A 26,861-nucleotide genomic window follows, 5' to 3' on the forward strand; every position below is an offset into this window, starting at 1 on the left:
ACAATGTGTCACATTCTGTATTACGCTATAGGGATGACTACATACACTGGTCTGACAAGACTCAATTATGCCTCACATGCCCTAGATATTAGACGTGAACAATTCTGTGAAAAAAAGAAAAGGAGGTGCAGACAGGAGAGTGAACAATGATTTATTTGAACATAAATGATGCTTCTACAACTATTCTACTAACCACATTCACTCTGATCTATGATTGGAGATACAGGTGGTGGTTTGCTTTTGTCCATGCAGACAAAATCAAACAATGGTCCAGCAGTGAGATTGCAGTAAACTTTATGGTCTGTAAACTTAGTCATGTTTGCATGCGAGTGACAGACGGCATCATGCCGTGTGGGGCTGCACCCACTTGTATGTTGCCCCGTAGGAGAATCCCACTCTCTTTAAAAGATCATCTGCCTCGGTTGGACCACGACTGTGGACACGACAAATAAAAGGAAGCAGAAGGGAAAGAAATAAACTGTGCATTATATATATATTTTTTGTGCTATTATCATATATTTACTTTTATGTTATGAAAGAGATGTTACCTTCCATATGTGTAAGGTATGGCTTGTGTCTTCTCTCCTTCTATTTGATGAAGGAGGGGGGTGAAGATCCTCCAGGCTTCTCGTAACTCATCACTATTGGCAGTAAGAGGAACAACTTAGATTTAGAAAAAAAAAAAAAAAAAAAAAACTTAACAATGCACAAAGCCAGTGAACTATGACAGTTAATGGTGCAACCAACCTCCGGACAAAGTGCATTTGATTTCCGCAAAAGACATCAAGTATCAGTCTTTCATAAGCATCCGGGAGTTTCACATTCTAAAAGGAAGAAGGCAGTTGTTCAAAAACTAAATACAAGGAAATCTCAGCAGACAATGGACCAGAGGTGAGGTACACTATGGACAGGTCACCGCCATTGCTAGGCCAAAACACAGAGGGAACACCTCAAACATTGAGAATTATTTAGATTCAAGTCAAATTCTTCAAACAAATTGTAGGGTAAGCTTCACCTCCACTCATCAGACGAACACAGACAAAAGGCACTTTCCATAATTCACTCTTCATTTATAAAACACTGCAGATGTTTGCTGTCCAATTCTCTTTAAGACTCTCTCTCTGACAGTACAAACAATATTTTGAGCCTGTGGCACCTTGTATCTGCTCTTGTAGGTGAGATCCAGCTCAGTCTCCTCTGGGCTGAAGTAACCCCCCGGCCTCTTGGTCATCATCTTCAGGTAAATGGCTTCATCCGGCTGCACTCGCACCACCAGCTCGTTCCTCTGACAGGATTTACTAAAGATGTCTCCTGGCACATCGGTAAACTGCAGGCGCACTTCGGCCTTCCGCTCATTTAGGGCTTTACCACAACGTAGAATGAAAGGAACTCCTGTACATGGTGCAAGGACAGGCATGGAGAGATAAAGAAATCGGAGGAGCTGCTTTAAACGGACCACAGACAGACAGGAGAAAGTAAGGGACTAAAAAGTGTTTGGTCTCACCATCCCATGTTTCATTTTGAATGTAGAGCACCGCAGTTGCAAATGTTGGTGTGCAGGAACCTTTTGGTACCGTGGGGTCATCAAGGTACCCCAGCTTGGCGTCACCCTGTTCCTCAGGGTTCCCGACATACTGGCCAAGCACAACATCTGACACTGCAACAGGGGCTATACTCTTCAACACCTTCACCTACAGCAAACCAAAAACACAGAACATCAGGTTTGCAGTGAGGTGGATGATCTCGTCCTCAAAGACAAAAAAAATATGCACAAATTATTGTCATTCAATCAGTGGCGTTACCTTTTCATCCCTCACATCATCTGGACTGGTCGAGACAGGTTTCTCCATTGCAACCAAACAGAGCATCTGGAGGAGGTGGTTCTGCATAACATCTCTGTAGGTTGCAAGAAGAGGAATAAAGTCAGAAGTTGAATACATTGTATTCAGTGTTGTCACATTGATGTGATTGCATCGTCTCTCACCTAATGATACCAAAGTTATCAAAGTACCCTCCGCGGCCCTGAGTGCCAAAAGGCTCCTTGAAAGTGAGAACCACACAGGCCACACTGTTCCTGTTCCATATTGGTCCAAAGATACGGTTTCCAAACCTGGAAGACGGAGCCTTAAATCTCATGTATGATGTTTAGGGTTACATACAAGTGGTTTGGCGTGTGTGAAGCTACTTTACCTGAGCACCATAAGGTTCTGGACCATCTCTTTGCCCAAGTAGTGGTCTATGCGGTAGACCTGGTCCTCTGTGAACAATGAAGCCAGGTGGGCTGACAAATCCTGAGAGCTCTGGAGGTCATGACCAAATGGCTTCTCAACAATGATCCTGTTCCAGCCTCTTAAAAAAAAAATTATAATCAGGACAGAGGAGTAGATTCATGTTAGCAAACAGCATGTTAATTTTGGTTTTAAGGGACTGGAAGATACATACTTGCTGCTCATGCAGTGGGCCCTGATGTTTGAGCTCACATGCTGGTAGACGGTGGGTGGCAGAGCCAGGTAGAAGAGTCGATTAGCGTTAGTCCCCCCAGGCAGGGATGACAGATGGCTATTGAGTCGGCTAAAGGAGCTGTTGTCATCATATCTGCCGCTCAGGTAGGAGTTCTTACTGAAGAAGGATGAAAGACACTCACTCTCTTCATCGAGAACCTGGAAGTAAAAGATTTAATCATGATATTCATGAAAACATGTCTTAAAAAAAGAAATAGGCAATGAGAAACAGAAATACTACCTTCATGTGAGGTAGACATGACGCCTTTATGTTCTCCACAGACAGGTTAGACCGGGCAAAACCAACAAAGAAGGTGTTATCTGGGAGCAGACCATCTCTGAATAACCACCTAAAGAAGTAACAGAATCACAAAGCAGTGATTCAACACGTCAACCAAGGGTCAAAGTCCTCTTAATATATGGTGGGCAGAAGCTTCAAAATATCCCCGTCCTGGAGCTGCGCCACGCACCATGAGCAGCAATTCTTTACTCACCATAAAGTTGGATAGATCTTCTTTTTAGCGAGATCACCCTATGCAAATGAGAATTGGTCATGAAACTTAAATGGTAATCACTCAGGCTGACCCAACAAAGAGTCCAAAGAGTAAGTAAACTTTAAACATGGTCACAGTCATGCAATGAGTTAGATAGTTAATCTGGAAAGTCATGCAGCAAAACATCAGTCACAGACTCTAAAAAGAACTGCAGTGTCACAGCAGACCTCTGCAATGACACTGCATAAAAAGATATATGAATAATGAAGTTGTTGTTCCTATGAGGTGCCGTTAAGTAAAGTGGCTCACATGAAAATAACATCAACAGCTTTGCCACACAAGCTTCAAACAGTGTTTAAACAAGTTTTATATAATATATAAAACTAAAAGTATATATATATATATACTTATACTTTTAGTTAAGTTAGAAACATAATAAATAGTCTAAATATTAAATGTTACATCTCAATCTTAAATCTAAATCTTCTGGGTGAATGTAAATATTTAGCTAATGTGCAAATTCACACTACCGGTCACAGGAAGTACCAAAATAAAAGCACGAGATGGTCAGACTGAGGAAAATAACACTTGAACACACATAAGCGTGATAATAACTACACAAAATACATTTCAGTTATGTACTTTGGGTTTTTAAGGGTCCCCTCTATAGAGGGTGCTGGACTTCTGACCTGTTCTACAGACAGCCACGGGGTGGTGATTGGGCAATATCATACCACCGTCCACACCCACCACTGTGGGACTATGCTGAATTTAGCTAAATATTTTTATTTCACTCAGAACATTCAGATTTAACATTTACGTGTAAAATTTAATATTTAACTATTGCTGTAAAAGTGGCTTAATAGTAACTGAAAATACTAACTAGAGTTTGGGCAAAAGTATTGTTTACTTCCTTCAACATATTTCCCGACGTGTGACAACATGTGTCTCTTGTTATGAAAGACACTGAAAACATTCTGTCCAGCTTGATAAGGGTCAGAAATATACCGACTAAATACTAAACACACACCGAAGACGTTTACATTTGAACAGACTCAACATTGAACGACAGCATAAAAGAAGTTCGGAGGTTGAACTCACGGAGGCTCCGAGGATGATAAATATGTGTGTGTTGGAAAGAGTGGACCTCTCCTCTCCATAGAGATCCTTCCTGAACTGACCAAACACCTCCGAGCGAGTCAAAGCGTCAGTGCCCATCTTCGTCTCTCTCCGTCTCTGCTGGAGTCTTTCTTGGTTACGTACACCTGATACATGGAGGCGCTACTCTCGTGTTTTTTTCATTATTATGGGTGGAACTTCCGAACTAGCAGAAGCGGAAGCAGCAGCTCGTCCATCACGCGATTTGTTTGTATTTCACCTGACGTTGAAACTAAACCCCCGCCTTCGTGATACAGGGCTCCTCTGACGTGGGTGCATTTATATAAATACTAGTGTGTCCCACCCAAACAACACACCGGCTGTGGTATAGTTGTTTGTTTAGTAGTAATAGTATGTTTACGTCGCCGTCTGTAGCCACGAAGTTAATAAAAGTAACAACCGGTGTACGTTAGCACTTCCGGTCGTCCTGTCATCTCTGTAAATCTAACGGTTTCCATAATTCATCAATATCGTCAATATCGTCCTAAGAAATACTTTCTGATTAACTATTGTACAGCTATTACTATTTACAAAACAACAACAACAACAAAAACCTACTTCCTCATATTTTGTAAAGAAAATAACCAGTGAACCGTGACCCTCATGTGGAGGAAGATAATGGATGAAACACCACTACTCTCCAGCCCCAGCTCCAGGTGTGGTGATGCGCAGGTGTACGCGGTTGTACACACACTAAATGCAGTGATTCCAAAACGGGTAGGTAAATAGAAATACAGTCAAATTAAGCCAAACATAGATTTCTTTACAAAAATAAAAGGTGAACTGGTGAGATATCTAATTGCGATTATTTTTGACAGGAATTGCGATATGATTCGCGATATCAGAGGTAATGTTTTTTTTTTTTTTTTTTAAATCGTTATTCTCATTTTCATGGGGAAAAAAAACATGATATTTGAGCAGCAGCGGTCTCAAACTGGGGGCCAATGCGCATCTATTGTGGTCAAGAGGGGGCTGGCCTAGAGAACAAAAAGTGGGGAAACAACCAACAGACATTTATTTTAAATTACATTAAAAAAAGTGTGGACAACTGTAATTAAAATTCGTACCAGGAGTCATTTTTACTGTTAAAAAACATTGCTAGCAAACATATTCTGTCACCTCGCTGACAGCTGTGCCTCAGCTGTTTTCATTAAAACATGATATTAAATGGGGGGCGCGTTTAATCGACCGCGCTGTCAGTTTGAGACCCCTGATCTACAGTATAAAGCAAGTTGCGTCTGTTGAGCATGGCCCGATGGTGTGCATACTTGATTTAAATTTTTTTTTGGAGGAATTTAAATTTTCGCTGATTTATCATGCTGCACCAGGCAGGCAGCGGCTCATCAGCCGCAGCTGCGCTGTCCGGAGCGGGGAGGTGGGAGTGAAGAGGCTGTCCTCACAGTGGGTGAGACATTTTCACACGGTTCAACACGCAGAACTACTACTTTGTGGCTAACTTGGCGAACCCGTTTCCAAAGGCAAGCTAGCGAGGCTATGATTAGCATTAGCATAAGCCTAACATAATACAACCATTGTGCAGCTTCATTAGTCACAACGCAAATGTTTTCATTTTAGATTAGCATTAGCGTAGCTAGATGCTGTGACTGTCGGCCACGCCAAATGAAAACATTTGTGTTGTGCCTAGTGAGTTTGCACAGTGTTTGTATTATGTTCGCTTTTATGCTCCTTATCATGCATTACCATAAATGAAAAATCTTCTTCAGCTCCGACTATAGGAATACATACTTCCTACGGGCACTGCACTAGTGTATAAAAACACGAGCCCTACTGGCTGTCATTCATAAGTAGCAAAATATACATTAAACATTTTTTTTCCAAAGGAGTGCTTTTCTGGTGGAGAAAAGTGATGTATATAAGATGCCCTTTCAATCAAAAAGGTGCTGTTATGAAGTTCCCTACTGCCCCTAAACAAGACAGTGTCCTTAGAGGAAATGATCCAGGTCCACATGAAATTCTGTCTTTGGTCCCAGGTCGCACTTTGGACATGCATTCTGCGTACTAGTGAAAGGCAAATGCATTAGTGTGTAAATGTGCAAATTCTATAAGAACAGGTTTAGCAAACTACAGAAAATCCAGCTCATTCACTTTCTGTCACAATTCAGGTCTATTCAGCTGAGGCTGAAACACGTAGTAGGAATGTTCCTCGCTCAACCACACCTTGGACAAATGTTGCGCAAATATCACCTGCGACCAAACGGAGTCTATAGCTTTGTCACAGAAAGAGTCCTTATCAGTAAATAACCTCTGGTAGGGCGGTTTTCACAGTGTTGTTTGAGTAATGACTGTTTGAATTCAAGAAACTTAATGCAACCCCAACTGTAAATAAAACATTTTTTGTAGCATCAGGAACTACAACAAGAACTCAGTGAATCATTCCTTCAGGGTTTGGTTTACTGGATAAATTATTAACAACAATCACCTGCCTACAACATAAAAAAACATTCTACTAATAATAACCAGGACAACTGGTTCATTCCTTAATGTCCTGAAATGTTTGATCTCTTGGTCCTCGGTAGACGTTGAGCATTATTCCATTGCCATACAAAGCAAAACAGGTCACTATACAGTGATGTTTCATGTAAGAATGTAAATTCATTGAATTAAGATCATTACAGTTTACAGCCCTCACCCCATGATTAAGCTGTAACTCGTGTACATGTACCTTCCACACTCTGTGGATAATAGGTGTCCCCAACCACCTTCAAATGTCTTTCCTTCCTGAGATTCGCCCATAAATAAATTAAAAAGAGGGTATGTCCTTTCATCATCAGATGTGAGTGTCTTTACTTTGTCCTCCTTCTTTATCTGCATTGTGCTTTGATCAGATGCCCCAAGCTTCACAGCATGACACTCTTCTGGATCAGTGCAGAGTCTAAGGACGGAGGCACAAAGTGCCAGACGTCACCTGATGTGAACACTGGGAGGTCAGCTGAAAGACCAGTGTTGGTAGAGATCAGCAGCGTTACAGTCGTCCATCTTAATTTGGCTGTCTTTTAATTGTAAACATTTTCCACTGCTGGGGTTCTTCAGAAGACCTTCCTGAAAAGCAGAATCAGAGAAAGTCAACACATAGTTTTCTTTAAAAAAATAAAACCAGACATGATAATTAAATCAACTCTCAACACTGAGCCTCAGCCTGAAGCAGATTATATCACCCAAAATGTAAAACTTTATTTCTTACCTCTGTAAAGACCCACTCCTGTTGCGGTGATAAACTGGTGCCCTTCCCCTTCCGCTGGCATAGCTCGATCTTCACCTTCTCTGGATGAGGAACGGCTTGTAGACACAGCTGCTTGCCGATGTTATGGCGCAGCTCCTTATGAGAGGTGTATTCAAAATACTGGAGGAAAGATGAATCCAATTACAAACCAAAATGACACAGAGCTTCAAAAATATCTTCATTTCTTAAACTGGACTTTTAATTTTACAAGTGGAAATCACTATACCTGGTTGCCTCCCATGTTGTGACAGTGGTACATGATCACAGGGTTGCCTCCCTCGTTGCGCTCGCCGACATCCAAACAGGTTTGAGATCCTGAGTTTCTAATCTGGTGCAAACGCAGACGGACAACGACAGTTAAAGGTGCATTATGTAATAAATCTAAAGCAACTGATTGTAAAATCCTCCTAATATGTCACAGAGACTCAGGAATAATATTCATATAACAAACTGAACTCACCAACAACAGTACAGCCAAATATTCGCATTAAAAAAACATTTTACAGACTGCAAATCATGTTTATGTTTTGAAATCATGTTTTGACATGTGGCGCCACCTACCGCAATCTACCAACCATTGCAGTCAGTAGATACTCAGCTGCCGAGCAACCACGGGTTGCCAGTTACAGTAGGTCTGAGCTACAATGGCGGAGAAAACGTAACCTAAAAGACCTCGGTATTTTGAATTTGAGTGTAGTAATGGTTTTTGGCCACATTCTTACATATGGCGCCTTCAAGATGTCGCTGCACATGTGAGGAGTGCCATGCAAAACGGGAAATGTGACTTACTGCTCCATATTTATCTGGCTTTAGGTCTGGAATGAAGGCCTCTGGGTAGACTGTGTTGAGGTACCAGGTGAAATTCTTGCACTGAAGCCGCTCTATTAGATTCAGACGATCAGTGATGTCCCCATATTTGTGCTGGAACAGTGAAGAAAGTTGGAGTTGGAGCAGAAATGACATTTTATCCATTGTGCATTCAACATCAAATCACTGTCAGCAGGTCACACTGACCTCACTGGCCATGGTTGCGGCGTTCTGGTTACGACGATAGTAGATATTCTTGTATTCACCCATCCAGACCTCAGCTAAGCGAACCTGGTTGCGAGTGACTTCGGTACCTTTGGGGAAAGTATGGGGGCTCTTGGTGCGGAAAACATGGCCAACCACAGAACAAGGGATGATCTCTAGCTGACCGCCACACTGCCACACCTATGAATAAGATTTGACATTCAGCAATTAAGACTCCATCTTGATCGTAAGAGAAAGATTTATTAGTCAGATACAGAGACTGACCCTGAATGACATCTCCACATTTTCACCACCCCATATCTCCATCTGGTCATCATATGTACCAATGTGTTCAAAGTACTTCTTTGAGATTGAGAAGAGACCTCCGGCGAAAGTTGGTGTTCTGAAAATGTCACAGGCAGATACAAAATATTGAGGTAAATGACTCAGGGCGGGGAGTTCCTGTGTGAAACCCACACAATGTTTCTTACTTCACAGGGTAGGTTTCGTCCTTGCGCAGCTTCCTTGCCTCCTCAGGAATTGGCTCCCAGCCAAACGTTAAGCTCCAGTCAAAATTACCTCTGTTGTAAGCGCGGCTTGTGACCACAGGTTTGTGAAACTGAAAGCTGTTGAGGTCAATCGTGGTGATTTCTGGACTGACAACGGCAGTGGGTTCTTCAACGATGCGGGCCAACAATGGTTCTAGCCAACCATGGAAACACTCACCTGTCCGCGGGAGGAAGGAGAGACATCTTTGTTTAGAGTTAAGAAAATATATGAAAAGGGAACAAATAAATTAAAACAGAACACGCAAAGTTTGGAGAATTCTAGGAAAAAATATTGTACTTTTTTTTTTTATTGTTTCCCTGCTCCAACACACCTGACATAAATGGTCAGCTCACCAGGAAATCCAACAAAAGCCTGATAACCTATTCACTTGAACCAAGTGACCTAGAACAAGGAAACATCTAAATCCTGCAGGACAGTGTGTCCCCAGGACCAGGATTGAGAAACCCCGGTAGAGGAGGTTGCCAGATATCCACACAACATGCTAGGATAGTAAAAAGTAAATTGGACACATTTATAAAGGTTCTTACTAACGGCTGCCTTCACCCCACCATGGCCTGTGGATCTTGAGGCTTTCAAGAATGATTAGAAAGGGGGTCAGAGTTCAACAAGAGGGGAGGAGTTTATTAATTCACATCTAAATTATGTGAAGTAATAAAATTGGTGAGGATGAGAATTTGTTTAGACCGTTAACAGGTATTAAAATGAGATAAACACTCCTTAAGAAGCTTTCTTGGGAGTCTTAGTCCAAGAATAGGCAATAATCAGGTTAATGGTTATGGAGTGCTGGGAAAAAAAGACTGGTTTTACCTGTTTCTATTGATCACAATGAGAAAATTTGAAAAATTGAGTGATATTGAAAACATGGTTGGAGAACTAGGCTTGATGGGGGAATAGCAGTAATCTCACAGAATCAGTAGCTCAAATTAAAAGTTGAAAGGTAATATTTGACAGAGGGCGTTTTCTGGCCTTTCTCTCCAGCATGTTAGAATGAATCACTCTCCTTCTCCAATATGTTGCAGCTATAAATTGTGTTTAGATTTAATATTTTATTCATCTGCAAATTTTACTGCAAGCTTTACCGAGTACCGAGTGAAGGAAAAGACATTTTAATTTGTCCCAAAACCCGGATAAATAACCCTGGGAGTGCTATTGATTAACAGTGAGTGTCCTGGTTATTGATGTTGTGCGTTTGCTCACAGTGTGCGTCAAGGAAGGTGAGGATTTCTCCCTGAGCGAAACTGGCACCCAGCAGCCTGGCTGTAATGAGGCCCTTCCTTTCCTTCTGCCTGAGTACATGGACAATCTTCAGCGGACGGACATACTCCTCCAGCTGGTCCTTCAGGTGATCTGTAAAGATAAAACACAGTTATTGCATCCAGCTCAAACTTTATTCATTTTAGTATTTTCTTCCTAGGGGACAACATTCGGGAAACCCTGTAGCATTAAGTGATAATCAGTCAGTTTAAGCTGACTGAGTATATAAATACGAAAGAACCAAACCAAACCGTGATGCTGGGTTTGTTCACAGGTGCAAACTTAAACTCACAACCAAAAGTACGTTTTTTTTCAGTCTTGTTCTAACTTAAAAAGGCAATAGAGTGGAAACACTGCTGGTAAAAATGGGTTTGACTTCCCTTCCAAAAGCACCCATGTGAATACTCATGTGAACTCACCAACCACAATACAACAAAAAGCAGCTTCTCTGGTGACAAAATGGGAAGTTTGTGTACAATAGGAAACACAGCTGAGGTTAATGGAACGTTAGAGTAATGAAGAGACTATTTTAAGCTCAGACAATAGGCCGTTAAACACTGACACGTCTGTCAGGTCTCAACAAGGTGGATGTGTCCTTCCATGTTTACATTTACACGGTGTCTGTGTCTTTGATGACTGCAGTAATGTTCACTGGAGAGGTACATACACTGCCATTGTTGTCTCTACATACACACACACTGTGTATGCTGTAGTAAAAACATTAACACCCTTCTGTTATCTTATCGACGCTCACGCCTTCTGCAACTGGAACGCTGCACTGAAAGTTTGAAGGTCAATTTAATTAATACATTACTCATAACTTGTTTTTCACTTGAGAACCGACCCACGTGTGTTTCCTTATGATTTTCTCTGAGTCGCCTCAGTGTCTAACATTCCTATTTAGAGCAAAAGTGTTGTTTACATTCATTTAACCGACAGTTAACAGGATTCGAGTTCTACCCCAAATACAGTCATGAAACTCAACTCCGAGCCTCTCTCACGGTCACCCAGCTAAGTCTCTCATACTCATGTCAGGGAGTGTTTGAGTATGTTGTGGCAGGAGTGTGTACCTGCCACGCTGGCGTCATCTACCAGGATGATCTCATGGAGGAGGACAGCAGGAGATGTGTGTAGGACACTGTGGACAGTCCTGAGAAGGGTGGACCAAGCCTCGTTGTGGAAGACGATGATAACGCTGGTGGTGGGCAGAGGAGGGCAGCGACGAAACTTCCTCTCCACGCACCTGAGCGCGGCAAGCCATGAAAACACAGACAGGCAGAGAGAGTGAGAAATCACAAGTGAAGCATGTGCAAGAGTGAGTCTGACGAAATGAAAGTCACAGGACGCGCGGAGCGTCATACTGCGTACATTGTAAATGGCTCAATGTGCTGTTGTAAACCCACTTAAAGGTTACTTTTAAGACTCTGTAAATCTGTGAAACAAATAGAGGCCTATCACGCATGTGACATGTTCTCATGTCAAGTCATAGATAAACAGTGACAGAAAGTGATCTTGTTTATAGCAACACAGATAATGCCTCAGTTATCAGGATACTGATGAGTGCGTGCTGCTGTACGGAACTCAGTCACTGTGGTTATAATCAGATTAGACTTTTAACTGACATTTACCAGGTTAATGGTGAGCTCAATATGAAAATGCATGTAACCAACAATTTGCCACCCTCAGCTTAACTCCGGCTGAGATTAAAACAGTGAATATTTCAGATTATTTTACAGCATGTTCTTACTCCACAGGCCTCGTGTCCTCCCCAAGAGCACGACTGAGCGAGATGCGGTCAGAGGCGAACTGGTTGAAACAGTGTCGCGTCATGCCCTCTTCCTTCTCCTTCTCCTCCTCTGGGGTCATGTGTTGTTTCTGAAACGGCTTCCCATCAGCTCCGTAGCTATTGGGTTCCTGCGGCGGCCTTTCCAGGTGAGGCTTCAGTTCAGTCTGTGTGTAGAGGCCAGGAGGACAGTTGGCATCGTGGGTGGGCTGCTCCTGTTCTGGTGGTGGCTGCGGAGCTTTGATCTGGAAGCCAATGTTGTTGACCGCATCTCGAACCATGACTATCATTTTGTCCTTCTTGTCCACCAGCTCCTGAAACCAGGGGTCTGCCGCAGAGGTAGAGCCGACGTCCCTCTGAAGAACCACTAGGACCACCATGAACAGAGTCCCCCCAAGGATCGCCAGTTTCAGAGGGGACGTGCGGCGGCGCAGGAACAGCCGCATGTTTCAGGAAAGGTGTCTCCCCCTAGGTCTGTAAAAACAAAAACAAAAATCTAATTCCCCAGAAACTGGCTGTAAAAAGCTCTTAAAATATACTTTATTCCCACACCTCTACATCCACTGAGACATTCCAGCATTAAAAAAAAAAAAAAGGCAGAAAAGCAAGACAGAAGTATCTTAAACCGGTTTGTGCGTCTCTGCAACTGTCATAGCAGCAGGTAATCCAGCTTCACAGGCTCTTTCTGAAACAGTCCCACGGGACGGGTGGAGAGTGGAGGGGGGAGGAGGAGAGTGAACAAACACACCACTCCTCTCAATGCACACCTGAATTCACCTGCTCCAGCCACAGTCCTCGAGGACCCACGTGGCAGCAGGTGAGCTGTGACGCGCTGCTTGCTCAAGCTGCAACTCCCACGCGACATGACGAAGTGAAGCACAGCCCATGACGAAGACACATGCTCCAATGACACTTCACCAGCAATGGTCAGCTGTCATCTGCTGCAGGAAGTGGAGTCTGCTACATGGAGCTTTACAGGACCATAGGTCCACCCTGCGTCAACGAGATGTTTCCGGGCTCAGGGAAACAGGATATTGTTGCAATACAGGACATCAGCTTGTCTTAAGGTGATCACTGTTCAGTTAAGAGACTCACTCTTACTTGATCATGATTAATTTATTATCTTCTCAAGCCACAGGCTGGCTCAAGTTTGGAACATGGCTTACAGGAGATTTTTTTTTAGTTTTATTTTGGTTTGGTCCTACTAAATCCCCCCCATCTTGCAAACGATGCCATTCACACGTCTTTCATACCCATTCACTGCCACATGGGGTTAAGTGTCTTGCTCAAGGACAGACTAGCAGAGCTAGGAATTGAACCCACAACCGAATAGTTGAAAGACAACTCGCACTACCACTGAGCTTCCATGGCTCTAGCCTAACTCCTCATTGTTTTATATCAAAAACTCACTTTTGATACTTAAGTACAGTAAACGTCATGTACACTAAGACTCTAACTTAAAGTGATATTATAAAAAGTGACTTCCAGCTAAGTGATTTTCTGGTAAGGTACTTGTACTTTTACTGAAGTATTCATTTTAGGTACTTTATACAATATTGTATGTGGATACATATATAAGCATTATATTATATTTTACATGACATTATAGTATGCAGCATGTATTATACTCTAGTTTTTTCTATGTAAGTCATGTACAGTAATAGCTTAACTTTAAAAAAATTTTTTTTAAATCTTCATTGCTTTATTCTTTTTTCTTTTCTTGTGAGTATTTGTCCTGCTCCAAATGAACTCCTTGGATGTTCCAAAAAACAACAATTTCATAACAGTATTTTGCGCCTGTTCACTATTTACATGGTGCACTGCAGGGGTTTGCTTTACTTTTCCATCTTTAACAAAAGGGTGATTGAATAAAAAGGGAAACAACGGTGGTAAGACACTGATTTGACGTCCCAGGGAAATAACCTCACTTAACTCAACCAGTTAATCCAGTTTAGTGACTCCGCGGTGACAGCAAAGGAGAGGTGAAGAAAAGGGAAATATGTGATTACAAAGTGGGCTCGTGAATGCGAACTGACAGGTCAAAGATATCACTGTGGGACATCTCATGCTCACGGGGTGATGATGATGATGATGATGATGATCAAGATATTTGTGGCCAATGTCACATCACAAGATACATGTGAAAAACAGGAGTTTCATGATTTAATAATCACACTGATGATGACTGATTAGTCTGAATGAAATCATATTTAAACTGAACATCACGCGCAGCAAAAGTCAACGACTGAAAGCACATGTGACATCTGACTCCGCACATCAACACTGATGAATGCGAACAGGTCAAACAGCTCCTCACAATTTAAAAAAAAACACCACTTACCCAAATCAGTCCGCTCCAGTTGTTCCGCTGGATTAAACCAGGCTTCCTCTTATACACGTGTTTTGACAAATTTTGCCAAAAGAACACGCGACGGTGGTGGAGGCGGCGACGATGATGTCTCCAGTTCCGTGAAGTTTCAGATGAGTAGTAAAGTGTGAGGCAGCAGCAAACAGCGGCTCTGACTCTGACTTCTCCTCTGAATCGAGCAGGTGCCATTTGTTGAAATGATTAGTTTAGTGAGTCCCCTGGTGGTGACGACGCGCCTTTCAAAAAAAAAAAAAAAAAAGGCGCAACAGTGTTTCCGTGCAGCAGCAGTGTATAAATAAACACGACTTTATTGACATACTAACAATGTGCTAAATATATTTTTGAGTTAACAAAGTTCCTATAGTGTGCACACTGCATTTGTCAACACAGAACCTCTTTATGCTTTGTTTAGTGAGAGCATATATACATATATATATATATATATACATGATGATTGTCTATATTGTTTTTCACCTCATAATTGGTTGTTTATGCTTTTACAGACATATATATGTCTATAATATATATATATATATATATATATTGTATATAATATATATGTATATATATAATACACACTCACACATACAATACGTACATACATACATATAATACACACACACACACATACATATATACATACATAATACACACACACACACACACAGAGACATACATACACACATATATTACGCACACACACATAATTTATATACATATATATACACACATGTATAATACACACACACTCATACAATATATGTATGTATATACACACACATAAATATTGCGTTCACTCATTTATACATACACATGTATACACACACACACAGACACTCATACAATACATACTGAATATATATATATATACACACTTATACACACACACACACACACTCATACAATACATACTGTATATATATATATATATACACACTCACACACATATAATAGATACACACGCGCACACACACATATATACACACACTCATACAATATACATATATATACATAGACATAATACACACACTCTCATACAATATATATATATATATATAAATATATATATATACGCACACACACATATCATACATACATATACATATACGTATACACACACACACACAAACACAGTCCCAGTATCATAAGCCTATTATGGTAACATTACTATATTTTCATCAGGGATTACAAGTCTTAATTAATGTTCAACATAGAGTGCTGTAAGTGAACATTGCCATCACCTCAACAGAAATCCATTATTCATGTGTAAGCCATGAAATACCCTCTCCTGTATCGCCCCCTTGAAACCGTAGACTGATTTATTCAGAAAAGGAGAAGGAGGCGTCTCTCAGGTTACTGTCACAGAGAGAAATCTTGATTGCTAGCAGCTGATTGACGGGAAAGCTAAGCCGAACAGAACAAACTTCACTAAGCTGACCCAAGCTGTGTTCTCAGGTACACTGTGTGACAGACAAATAACTTAAAAAAACAACAACTTAGGCTTGAGTTTTAGTCCAGTGTTTGGCATCTATAGATATACACTAACATGATCTCCTCTGACCATAAAGAAAACCATAGACGACACACAATCAATGCAAAAAAAAAAAATGCCATTTATTAATTAGTTTTTCATGGGGACATGATTTAAATCATTGCACTATATCTCCAACTCTGCCACTTTTTAAAGGAGAAAAAAAAACCCAAGTTGTCTTTTTAACCTTTAATTTTCAGAAAGCGACGAGCAGAAGTGAGGAACCGACTTGTAGCCTTAAAAGGCAACAGATTTAAGCTCAGACATAAAAGTGAGCTTAACAACGTCTGAATGTTCAATACTAACTTTACAGCAAACATGAAGCCTGATCAGCTTTGGCTTCTAATACAATGATTCATTTCTCTCCCCAGAAACAAAAAGGCAAAGTAAAGAGTGGTTTCCTTCAGTAGTAGTTCATTGTGGGCAAAAAACATTTTAATACATTACATTCATATGATTATTGTTTTTTAAACGACCAGTTTTGGGGGTTATAAGCCACCATGTGCCAAATACAACTAGCTAGTGTCAAATACTGTAGTGTAAAGTTGTGAATGTTGGTCCATGAAGAAGTTGGAACTGAAAACTGCAAAAATCTCAAGGCAATACAAGTGAGCAGATGGAGAACTCTGGTATACAGTTAATCCTGACGCTGTCAGGAAGCCAAACATTATTACACAATCCAAAATATAGGGTTTGTAAGCTTTAGCTTATTTGGGTTGGAATGAAATCAGTCAAAATTACAGTCCAGCAAAAGACGTGGACGTCGCTCTCCTAAAATGATCATTGACAAAATGACAAAAGAAATCGGGAATGGACACACGACTCCGAAAATAATACAAAACATGCCTCGCAGCAACCAGTTTGGCAAGAAAGCATCGTCAGACAGTATCATAAAAACCTCACAGTGAAAAGTTACAGTATGTCCCTTTATAGGTAAAGACCAGCATTCAGTTACGTGTGCTGACACCAGTGCACGCACACGCACACGCACACGCACACGCACACGCACACGCACACGCACACGCACACACACACACACACACACACACACACACACACACACACACACACACACACACACACACAGTACAGTACTGTGCAGAATTCTTAAGACACCATTAGATTTGTTGTTTTAGCAATGCTATAACGACAATAGAGGATCATTGTTTATGTTTCACTTTACTGGAACACACCCAGAACATATATATGCAGTTTTCTATTGTTTAAAAAACTGCATGATCCACCCTTACACTTAAGTCCTGTGTCCTACTATTTCATTTAAAGAAATATCTGCTGTAAAACAAAAAACGTCTGTTACGCCAGGTTTATTCAAGACATGCTTTTGAGCATCACATACACATGTTGCATGAGTTTAAATCATAATATATAAGACCTGCTTTAAGTTGCATCACTTCATTCCAAATTCCAATGATCACGGAATTTGACAGACAGAAAAAACAACAGAGCTGGTGGTGCCTGAAACTTTTGCACAGTACTGTACACACACACACACACACACACACACACACACACACACACACACACACACACACACACACACTCACACATTCACGCACGCATACATATAAATGTTTCAGAAGTGTTTTAACAATCTCTTGCAGTACCGTGGTAATAATGCAATAGTTCTTCTTCTTTCGCTTCAAACTTCTTGTTTTTTTTGGCTTGAACCAAAAAGACACTGCAGAGACCAAGTAATCAGTCACGCATGTCAGTGAACCACAAGGCTGGAAGAAACTAAGAAGGCCCTGATAAGAAACACAGGAATCCAAGTTCATGAGTGTGCGTGTATGTGTGTATATATATGTATGTGTGTGTGTGTTCCTTCACGATTAAATCCACAGCAAAAAAAAACAAAAAAAAACGTCCGTCCCTATCTGTGACGGTGACGTTACCGTGGCCATTGTTGTCTAAAGATGAATAAAGGTTAAGGTTACTTGAGGTTACTGTACTTTAGAACAGAATCATGTACTGCATGTGTGTTTCATATCAAACATTTGTTCTTTGGTCATTTTCATCCTTCATGTTGTCCTTGCATATTTTCCTCTAAGAAACATATTTTCATTATTATTCTTATTATTCTATATGTATATAATTTCTGTTTTGTACAAGGTCGTCACAAAAATCCATCTGCATGAAAATAAATAATGACTCCAGAGGAAATACTTGTACTATTGCTCATAAACATAAGCATAGCCACTTCCATCCTAAGGCATCTGGGCTTCCTGATCTCTCAAGCAGCTTTTGGGGGGGGGGGGGGGGGGGGGGAGCCCTCAAATGAGAACAACGTCCGACGTGTGTGCATCTTATTACGTGACAACAAACGGACAAGCCGCGCTCGTCTCCTGTCAGCCGTCTCCTGTCCCCAGTGTGTTTTCGCGCCGTGCTTTGGTGCTCATCGTTGGGCTGAAAGCTCAGTCTCTCTGCGACTCTAGTCTCGTCTTGTCAGTGCAATGGAGTCACTCCGCAGGCGGCCCCGGTCTGTCGTTAACTGCCCGGGGGACCGCTGGTGAGAAAGTAAGTGGTCATCTCCCCCTTCCCCTTCACCTTGACCATGCCTCGGCAGTCCAGCTGGTATCCGTTGTTGGCCAGCACGTGGTACAAGTCTGTGGTCACCTAAGAGAGAGAGATATGTGGACATTTGATACTCAAGACGTGCACGCTCACTACAACTGAGAAGAAACACTAGAAGTCATTGTGACAATTAATAATATTTTAAAAGCACTTATATATAACATAAAATTCAAATGTAATGAATGAAAAATAGTGCTTTTACATACAATTAGAACAGATGAGATTGACATTTTCTAAGCTCAGTAGTAAAATGTCTTAATAAACATTTTAACATCGTATTAACTGTTCATTTTTAAATCTCGACTAAAAAACCTTTTACTCTACCTGACCGTGTATAAGAGTTGGCAGTTCTAGTGGTTTATATATTTTTACTGACACTTTTACTGTGGTTTATTGGTTTTATATATATTTTATTATTATTATTATTATTATTTTAGTTTAATTTACATTTTTTCATATCCTGTCTATTTTATGTATTTTTGCGATGTACAGAACTCTATTGTGCCATAGAAATAAATTTGTATGGGACTGGATTTCAAATCCAATGATTTGGGTAATAATTTATACCAAAATATATTTTTGATTTTGGACTTTTAGTCGCTGCAAACTAATCTCTTATATCTGTTATCTAACATCTATAATCACTTGTTCCAGTCACACATTTTTCCACACCAGGAGTAGCAGAAGGCATTTGGATGTGCAGTAACACACACTGCACACCAGATGGCAGCAAAGTCCTGACTGTGCTCTTTCCGACAGACAGTTTGTGGCTTTGATTTTTGGGGCCGAGAATGTAATTGCACTACTCCAGACTGTTGTAAATCACACGTTTTCCAAATGTGTGTTAACATCTACAATGCTGCTATAAATAAGATGGCGAATAAGAGTGTGGGAATCTTGTCCTTAACTGACACTCGTTCTCTGAGGAATTAGCGGTGGACGTTAGCTGTGGTTAAGAGATTTCCCCACAGAAGATGATAACTCTGTGGTAGTTACTTTGGCCTCTGCGGGGAATTCAAATTTAGCTTTCTGCCCTGCTCCAAAGGGACATTAAAGCACCATTTATGCTGGAGAACAGCACGTCCAGTGCAGGCAGACAATCTTGCTCAAGGGCACTTCTGCAGACCAGATGTCTAAATCCTTAAGCTGAAGGACTGTGTGCTGATAGTAAGTGCAGCGCTGATATCTGCAGATATTTTCATAAAGCTCATACGGAAATGACTTGGTCTCTGTCAGAATACTTCAAACAATACTTTCAACTTTGTGTTGCTTGGAGTGATCAGTCACAGGAAATATGTCTGTGGTGTGGACATTGTTTTCCCACAGATGATACAAAAATGCAGAACTTCCACAAGATTTGGATATGAATACACACCGATGAGTAAGTACATTGCTTTTCCTTAATAATAATAATCAATAAATCTGATTATTAGAGCCTTAAGGTCCTCTGACCAACTGCTGCTGGACGTTCCTTACACTAGAGGTGTTACACATGAGTCTAGAGGTGACAGAGCCTTTGTCGTGGCTGCCCCCAGACTCTGGAACAGTCTCCCCCTCTATATTAGAACAACCTCCCAGACCCTAAAGTCTAGAGTTAAATCCTCCCTTAAAACCCACTTCTTCTTCTTTCTGGCCGTTCCACAAATGAGCCCATGCAAATTTTTATCTTTTATTGTTTTGACCGATTACTGTAATTTTTTTGGGTTTTAATTCCTCATCTATTTATGCATTTACATATTTTGTATGTAACCTGTGCGCCCTTTTGTACTGCACTTTGGCCGACTACTGTCGTTTTAACCCATTAAGGACTGAAGCGCCTGGAAAGAAATGTCTCTAAAACCTGAGCTTCAATGCTGACTAAATGACTGCATTCTCAGCCTCTGTAGCAGATATAGGAACACAATTCAAAAAGTATTTGAGAGCTCACCAGGTCGTAGTTCACACATACAAAAATGTAAAATTAAAGTGAATAACTATTTTCAATTAAAAATACAGTAAGAAAATAAAGTAATATCAACTTGTGTTATTGCCTTGATTTAGTCCTGATGGAGCGTGAAGAACAAGAACAGCATGTAATGACTGTAACAGTAAATCCACTGTCACCCCTGGTGCGCGGTTGTAAACACTCCTTCGATTACGGTGGTACTTCTCGTCATTATCGCCGACCTCTTCGTCTTCATACATAATTATGTCTTAACCATAAATCCCGGTCGATTTGTTCAGCGCGTTCGAAGTTATCAGCCATGACGTCATCGAAGACGAAACTCCTCAAAATCACTGCCTTCAGAAATCTCTCCGCTGTCAAAGTCCTCCATGTTCGCGCGAAGTAATTTCAAAACAATGTCGCGAGGAATCCTTATACCCCCCCGAAAATTGACGTATCCGCTTTACCGGCGTCTATGGTAGAATAAAACGCGCAGCCGCTCTCCCGGCGTCAATGGGTTAAGGGAGTTAAATCTGTGAAAAGATTCTTGTAGGGTCCACGATGTAAATTTACGAAAGCTAAAAGTCCAGTTGCTGATTCATTGACATTTTGAGAAAACTACGACCTGGATGAATGAGAATCTACACACACACACGTATGACAAGTGCTGTACCTGGATGTAGTCTGGTACACCTGTACTGTCCATCCGACTGGCCACGTTGACTGTGTTCCCCCATATATCATACTGGGGTTTCCTGGCTCCAATAACACCAGCGACCACAGGCCCCATGTTCAGTCCTGAGAGCAGCAAAACAAATCACACTGTGTTACATCATAGTGATTTTTTTTTTAATACTCAATTTTAATGCTGGTTCACAGGAAGTTCTATCAAACAATGTTCCAGGACCGATCTCCTACACCTTCCAGGCTTACCAATCTTCATCTGGAAGTTGTTGAAGGAGTGCTCATTGATGTATTTCATCTGCTCTCTAAGCCTCATGGCATAGTCAGCCAAGGCGAGGATGTGAGACCGGCCCTCTTTATCATAGGTGGAATCATTTAGGCCAGAAGCTGCCATGTAAGTGGAGCCGATGGTTTTGATTTTCTCCAGCTGTCGGAATCTGTCCTCGCTGATGATCTGGAGACAAGGAATCATCCATGTATACAAAACGACAAAAGCAACGGACACAAACAGCCACACTTCTGGTATATGTCAGTTAGCTCCTAAGTTGCAGAAGCACGCAGACAACCAGAAAAATAACCACTTCCAGTCTTTCCTCACCTCATCGAAATCAGCGATGATCTCATTGAGCAGCCTGAGACACTCCACTCCTTCATTGTTAGCCTCTAGCTCCACGTAAAACTCTGAAAAATTGCTGATGGAGGCAAACATGACAGCGACGCACTCACATGACTGGTAATACAACTCATCATTCCGACGCTCTCGCGCAAGAAAGTGGGCGGCAACGTCCTTGGGCAGGATGTTGTGGAGCAGACGTCGATTGTATGCTTGCAGTTCCTCCATCTCCTCCTTTTCCTCTGTTGCCTGATGAAAGAGGCGGAAAAAATTACGTCGCCGAGTCGTCTCACTGTCATGCGACAACTGAAGCGCTCACAGGTGTTTGCATTGGCGAGTTATGCACAGTCGTAGCGACAACGGCTTCAGTTTCGTTTACCTGCAGCTTCCAGAGGAAGTCGAGGCGAGCAGTGGACTCCACCTGCTGGCCGTGCAAGTAGAGAGCCAGTACGAAAACGGTGAGGATTACGGGGGTCATGACCTTCAGGGACACCTTGGTCACACTCTCCAGGCTGAGGAGAAAAAGAGTTAACATGAGAGGTGACTCAGTTAAAGCACTGACGGGAAATAATCTATGCAACTGATTACACATATTTACTCAGCTACATTCACATTACTCAACCTCTGCTCCAGATATGACTGTCGTCCACATTACTCTGGTTTTGCTGTCTTAGATTTTGGTTGAAAACTTAAAGGGGAAGTGTTTTGGTCTGGAGCAGTGTGGATGTGCAGAAACTGAGAGCTTTACTGACCACGAGATACTTTTACATATATCCCTTACAATAAAATCTGGGGTTTTCATGATAAATGATTTCATGATTGTTGGGTTAGAAGGTTATTTACTTCATTACTTCATTACTACATTCATTTTTAATTGTTAAGGTTTATGTACATGCATGTTTGTTTGCATGTGTGTGTTTGTGTCGCAGATAAACTGTTACATTGTTATTAAGTTTGAAAAAAGAAAGAGAGCGTTGCTAAAAATGTTATGTTCAATCACACACACACACAAAAAAAAACAGTAATAGTTAACCACATTCACTTCCTGGTTGGGTCTTATTTGCTACACTATCAAATACGAGTGAAAACCTCTGTTACTTTCACAGTTGTCATTGGTCTTTCTTTTCATAGTTTTGTTCTTATGAATAATACGAACTAAGAACTACAGCTTACTCTTACTCTTATATATATATATATATATATAATAAAAATGCTGTTATCAAAGGAAAACACAGATGTAGCCTAAGTTTTACAGAAGCAGACAAAGCTACTTACCACTGTTCTGCAGTTTCATTGAAACTAGGCCTATAAAAGTGCAAAGAGAAAGTTGTGTCAACAAACCATGTGAGTCACTAAAAATGGACATAGGGAAAAAATAAAGTAATGCAACTTACTCTTCTAGGGAATTATTAGCATGTGATAATTGCCTGAGGGATGAAATGAGAACAAAATAGAAAAAAATAGGACTTAACATCACAAAGCAGCTCTTGTTCAATCTGGACTATCATGACAAAGTAGCTCATGCTCTAACTAAAACGCAGTATTAACACAAGGGCTGAACTGTTTCGGTTTGGGAAAAAAAAAAAGTGACTGGTAGGCGACTCACAGGGTGTTGGCAATGACCAGCAGGTCTGCGTTGTCAAACAGGGCCACCTGAGGCCACTCCACCAACAAGAGGAAAGTGAGCTGGATGAACAACATCAGAGCCAGTTTCCCTATGCTGCTGATGTGGAGGAACACAGAACAGGCCAGCAGGGTCAGCAGCACGCTGTAGCTGAAGTACTGCAGGAGAGGAGAGAGGTGACAGTGAAGTGTGGAGGAACATTCAAGGTGAGTATTCAGAAGATTTGTGTTCAAATGTTATAGGGACTGACCTCGGGGAAATGGCAGGGCATGACCTGGCTCGAACACAGAGTCAGACCATCTTCTGCTGTCTTGGTCAGGTTGTGTAGCAGGCAGAGAGTCACCGACGTGTTCAGCTCATTGGCTACACAGTCCCGCAGTTTCTCTTTGCTGCAGGTAAACTGGCAGGAGAGACAGAAAACAATCAGCCGATTAAGATGAAAAGGCAGGACATCACATCATTCATGGTGAGGGTTCTGTCTGAGTTGTAGCAGAAAGGCTTGAACCAATATAAATACAAAATTACACTAGACCAGGGGTTCTCAAAGTTTCTACCTGAGGGCCAATTTAGGGAAACAACATTGGACTGAGGGCCGCCAAAGTGAAAAAAAAAAAATACGAAATACGTAAACAGAAAGAAATCCCATTTGTAATAATTTCAATGACCAGATTGCAGTTCTACAGTTTAGCGTTAAGTAATTTAAGCATTAATATAATAACGCTTTATAATTTACTGGGTAATTACCCAGTATTTTGGCCATTGTTCTTACCTTCTAATTACAAGTTAATACCATGTAATACATTTCTGTTACCATATATTTACTGGGTAAATTGCTAGTAATTGGGGGCTGTAGCTACTTGCTTATTACCAGCTAATAACCCAATAATTTACTAAAATTCACCATATAGAAACCAGGTAAATACCCAGTATTTTTGTTTACACTTATTGGTCTGTATCCAGTAATGTCCAATAAACATTTAACAAGCTTAGTAGCTCCTGGATTAAAACTATCAACTGTAATTCACTGCGGGCCGCCAGAAATGTTTCTGCGGGCCGCCATTTGAGAACCAATGCACTAGATGTTCAATTCATATGTGGCCGTACTAACATAATATCAAAGTGTACAATTTCATACTCAAACAAGTAAGTCCTTTTAATAGTCTGGTTTGACGTCGAAACACAAGACCAAACAGCACAGTCACAGGATGGAGAAACTCTAGAGGCCAAAGGTCAAATAAGTGGATCAGTACAGCACACACAGTTACAGCACAAGGTGACATAGCTGCTCCATCGACCTGGTAACAAACCTGATATTTCAATGACTTCCAGAATGTACAGAAAATAAACATCTTTCTAAGCTGTGGCCACAGCACAGATTACCGTCTTTGTGATTTTTGCTTGTTGTCGTCCCTACTTTCCTCCTTTAAACACTTTTTTATGTAGTAATAAAGCATTTGTCATGTGACACACAATTGCCTGCCATGAAGCTTCTTCTGTTCCACGCATACACAAACCCAACTGTAAATGGGCCCTCGTATAGTGTCAGTAAACACGGTTAAAAATAGACTGACTTCTACAACTCCATCTGGCACTGTGACAAATTATGATTAATTGCAGCTCAACCACCAATTATAGCACCGCCTGAGGCAAATGTACCAAACAGACCAAGATATAGAAGCAGAATATCATCTGAAACACAATCACCCGAGCATGTGAGATGTATGATATATTAATGAAAAGACAAGGATGTTTGTGTGTGGGACATCTCAAAGCAACTGTTACACGACACAAAGGTGACAGCTTTAGTCCCTACCATATTAGAAAAAGAGGAGATGAAGAGGAGGAGGATGGTGAAGACGCCAACCAGAGTGCTGTTTGCGCGAGACTGGACTATTTTCTTGGTCACAGTCTGCAAGGCAACTGGGAAGAGCTTGAACACAAGCAGCAGGGACAAGATCAGATAAGAAAGAGTTAATACCATTAGTGATGCAGACTGACATCATGTGACAAGGATGTGACGAGCAATCGTACAGTATGAGCGATGAAGGCTTTTGTTTCTTACTTTAATGCAGGAGTAGATGGCACAGATGAAGAGGATGTTGGTGAGGATGACCAAGATACTGACGTAAAGACCTAGCATAAGTGTAGTCCTGAGGAGCAGAGGAAGACGTGCTGTTTAGTTCTCGTTAACTCCTCATAAACTAATAAAGATCACATTTCCTGTCCACAATTCACTAAAACTGGGAGAAAAAAAAACACAGGAAAGGCAACATATCAGCGGGAACTACTTACTTCGGGAAAATGATAATCTGAATGAAACAGATGCAACAGAAAACGAGGAGTGCGCAGGCCACATATCCTCCAAAGCGATCGTCAACCTTTTTGGAATACTGGAAACAGAAAATCAATGGGAACTTCAATTTCACAGCAGTTCAGATGTTATTGATGATGATGATGATGATGATGTCAATATTGTGCTTCGTGTATGCTGTGTCCTTCATTTGACCTTAAATTAGGGGATTGGCAGCATTTAATCTGCCGAAACGCTGATAGAGCAGGTTTTTTTCAGTCACGCTCCGACCTGTTTGTGCAGCCGTCTCGCTTTACTAGCACAATGTTGCCGTTGCCTCCATCTGCCTTTAAATAAAAATAATCACGTCCTATGTGGGACACAGGAACGCTGCCGGGCAACATGAGGTCTAAACATAACTAACTAGCTAACTGAGAAACGCAGTGAGAGTCATGTGCTGCCCAGTCAGCGTTGTGTGAACTCACACTAACAATGTGTTTGAATCGAACGTTTGACATTTGTTTATATTTAAAAGTTACACACTAAAGTCTTACAGGCATTATAATCTATTCACTTTATGGCAGTTTTTGGTGAATCACAAACTCCCACACAAATACCAACCCTTTTCTCGAGGCTGGCGGTCTGAAAGGTGAGGAGAAACTTCTTGACATGATCTTTCCTCAGCTGGTCGATGCTGCGCGCATCAATGGCCCGTCCAAGAAACTCATCCACCTCATCCTCGGGGTTCAAGGCCTCCTGAATGCAGCGGCTACAAAGCAGATGAAACGATAAATCACCATATGGTGTTTGTTTGTATGTGCGTGGGAAGGCTGTCCTATTTAATAGAAGGCAGGATACTCTGGACTCTAAAGTTAGACGCGACAGTGACAGCCTGCCAATCAACTTCTAATAACAAAAGCTGTCTTAATCGCAAAAAAAACTCAGCTCCAAAAAACTCACTTGTCTTTGCTGGATGCTTCGTCGATGCCCTGAAAAAAAACAAAAACAGAGAGAGTGAGACAACCCCATCTGCACAGCTAATCCCTGAGAGCCAGACTGATGTTTTAATTAATGCTCGGAGGCTTCAAATTACACCCTTTTTCCCCTAGAGCTCGGACCCTCTGAGATGGAGAATACAAAAGCATGAGAAGGGAAAGAATGCAGACAAGGACAGACAAGGAAAAGAGACGCGTAGCATGAAGACAGAGAGGGAGTAAGAGAAT

The 26,861-nt window shown here is 41.3% G+C and overlaps 3 protein-coding genes across 3 annotated transcripts in view; all 3 read right to left on the reverse strand.

Annotated features, from left to right (window-relative positions):
• Positions 1 to 272: 272 nt before the first annotated feature.
• LOC310931967 (glucose-6-phosphate 1-dehydrogenase-like) lies at positions 273 to 4,213 on the reverse strand (the record flags this gene model as incomplete). Its single annotated transcript, XM_083895221.1, has 12 exons — positions 273 to 433; positions 549 to 641; positions 748 to 824; positions 1,157 to 1,392; positions 1,505 to 1,691; positions 1,803 to 1,896; positions 1,985 to 2,110; positions 2,191 to 2,349; positions 2,443 to 2,660; positions 2,743 to 2,851; positions 2,996 to 3,033; positions 4,097 to 4,213. 12 exons carry the CDS (start codon positions 4,211 to 4,213, stop codon positions 343 to 345), a joined length of 1,545 nt encoding a protein of 514 aa, XP_083751347.1. The 3' UTR covers positions 273 to 342.
• A 2,886-nt stretch (positions 4,214 to 7,099) lies between these two features.
• galnt6 (UDP-N-acetyl-alpha-D-galactosamine:polypeptide N-acetylgalactosaminyltransferase 6 (GalNAc-T6)) lies at positions 7,100 to 12,458 on the reverse strand (the record flags this gene model as incomplete). Its single annotated transcript, XM_083895121.1, has 10 exons — positions 7,100 to 7,213; positions 7,356 to 7,514; positions 7,621 to 7,722; positions 8,184 to 8,315; positions 8,409 to 8,606; positions 8,691 to 8,808; positions 8,897 to 9,131; positions 10,173 to 10,322; positions 11,300 to 11,472; positions 11,977 to 12,458. The coding sequence occupies 10 exons, from the start codon at positions 12,456 to 12,458 to the stop codon at positions 7,100 to 7,102; spliced, it is 1,863 nt and encodes a 620-aa protein (XP_083751247.1).
• A 5,321-nt stretch (positions 12,459 to 17,779) lies between these two features.
• LOC310931361 (adenylate cyclase type 6-like) overlaps positions 17,780 to 26,861 on the reverse strand; it is a 35,470-nt gene continuing 26,388 nt past the window's right edge. Inside the window, exons 11-24 of the mRNA XM_083894490.1 lie at positions 26,599 to 26,627; positions 26,260 to 26,407; positions 25,641 to 25,738; positions 25,411 to 25,498; positions 25,162 to 25,278; positions 23,599 to 23,748; positions 23,331 to 23,506; positions 23,119 to 23,151; positions 23,000 to 23,029; positions 22,104 to 22,236; positions 21,710 to 21,973; positions 21,361 to 21,565; positions 21,101 to 21,225; positions 17,780 to 18,545 (exon numbers count right to left, since the gene is read on the reverse strand). Coding sequence (XP_083750616.1) covers positions 18,417 to 18,545; positions 21,101 to 21,225; positions 21,361 to 21,565; positions 21,710 to 21,973; positions 22,104 to 22,236; positions 23,000 to 23,029; positions 23,119 to 23,151; positions 23,331 to 23,506; positions 23,599 to 23,748; positions 25,162 to 25,278; positions 25,411 to 25,498; positions 25,641 to 25,738; positions 26,260 to 26,407; positions 26,599 to 26,627 — 1,725 coding nt within the window. The 3' untranslated portion in view covers positions 17,780 to 18,416. The remainder of the gene's footprint in view (positions 18,546 to 21,100; positions 21,226 to 21,360; positions 21,566 to 21,709; positions 21,974 to 22,103; positions 22,237 to 22,999; positions 23,030 to 23,118; positions 23,152 to 23,330; positions 23,507 to 23,598; positions 23,749 to 25,161; positions 25,279 to 25,410; positions 25,499 to 25,640; positions 25,739 to 26,259; positions 26,408 to 26,598; positions 26,628 to 26,861) is intronic.

Source organism: Microchirus variegatus, assembly GCF_963457635.1.
Source record: "Microchirus variegatus genome assembly, chromosome: 9".
Taxonomy (NCBI): domain Eukaryota; kingdom Metazoa; phylum Chordata; class Actinopteri; order Pleuronectiformes; family Soleidae; genus Microchirus; species Microchirus variegatus.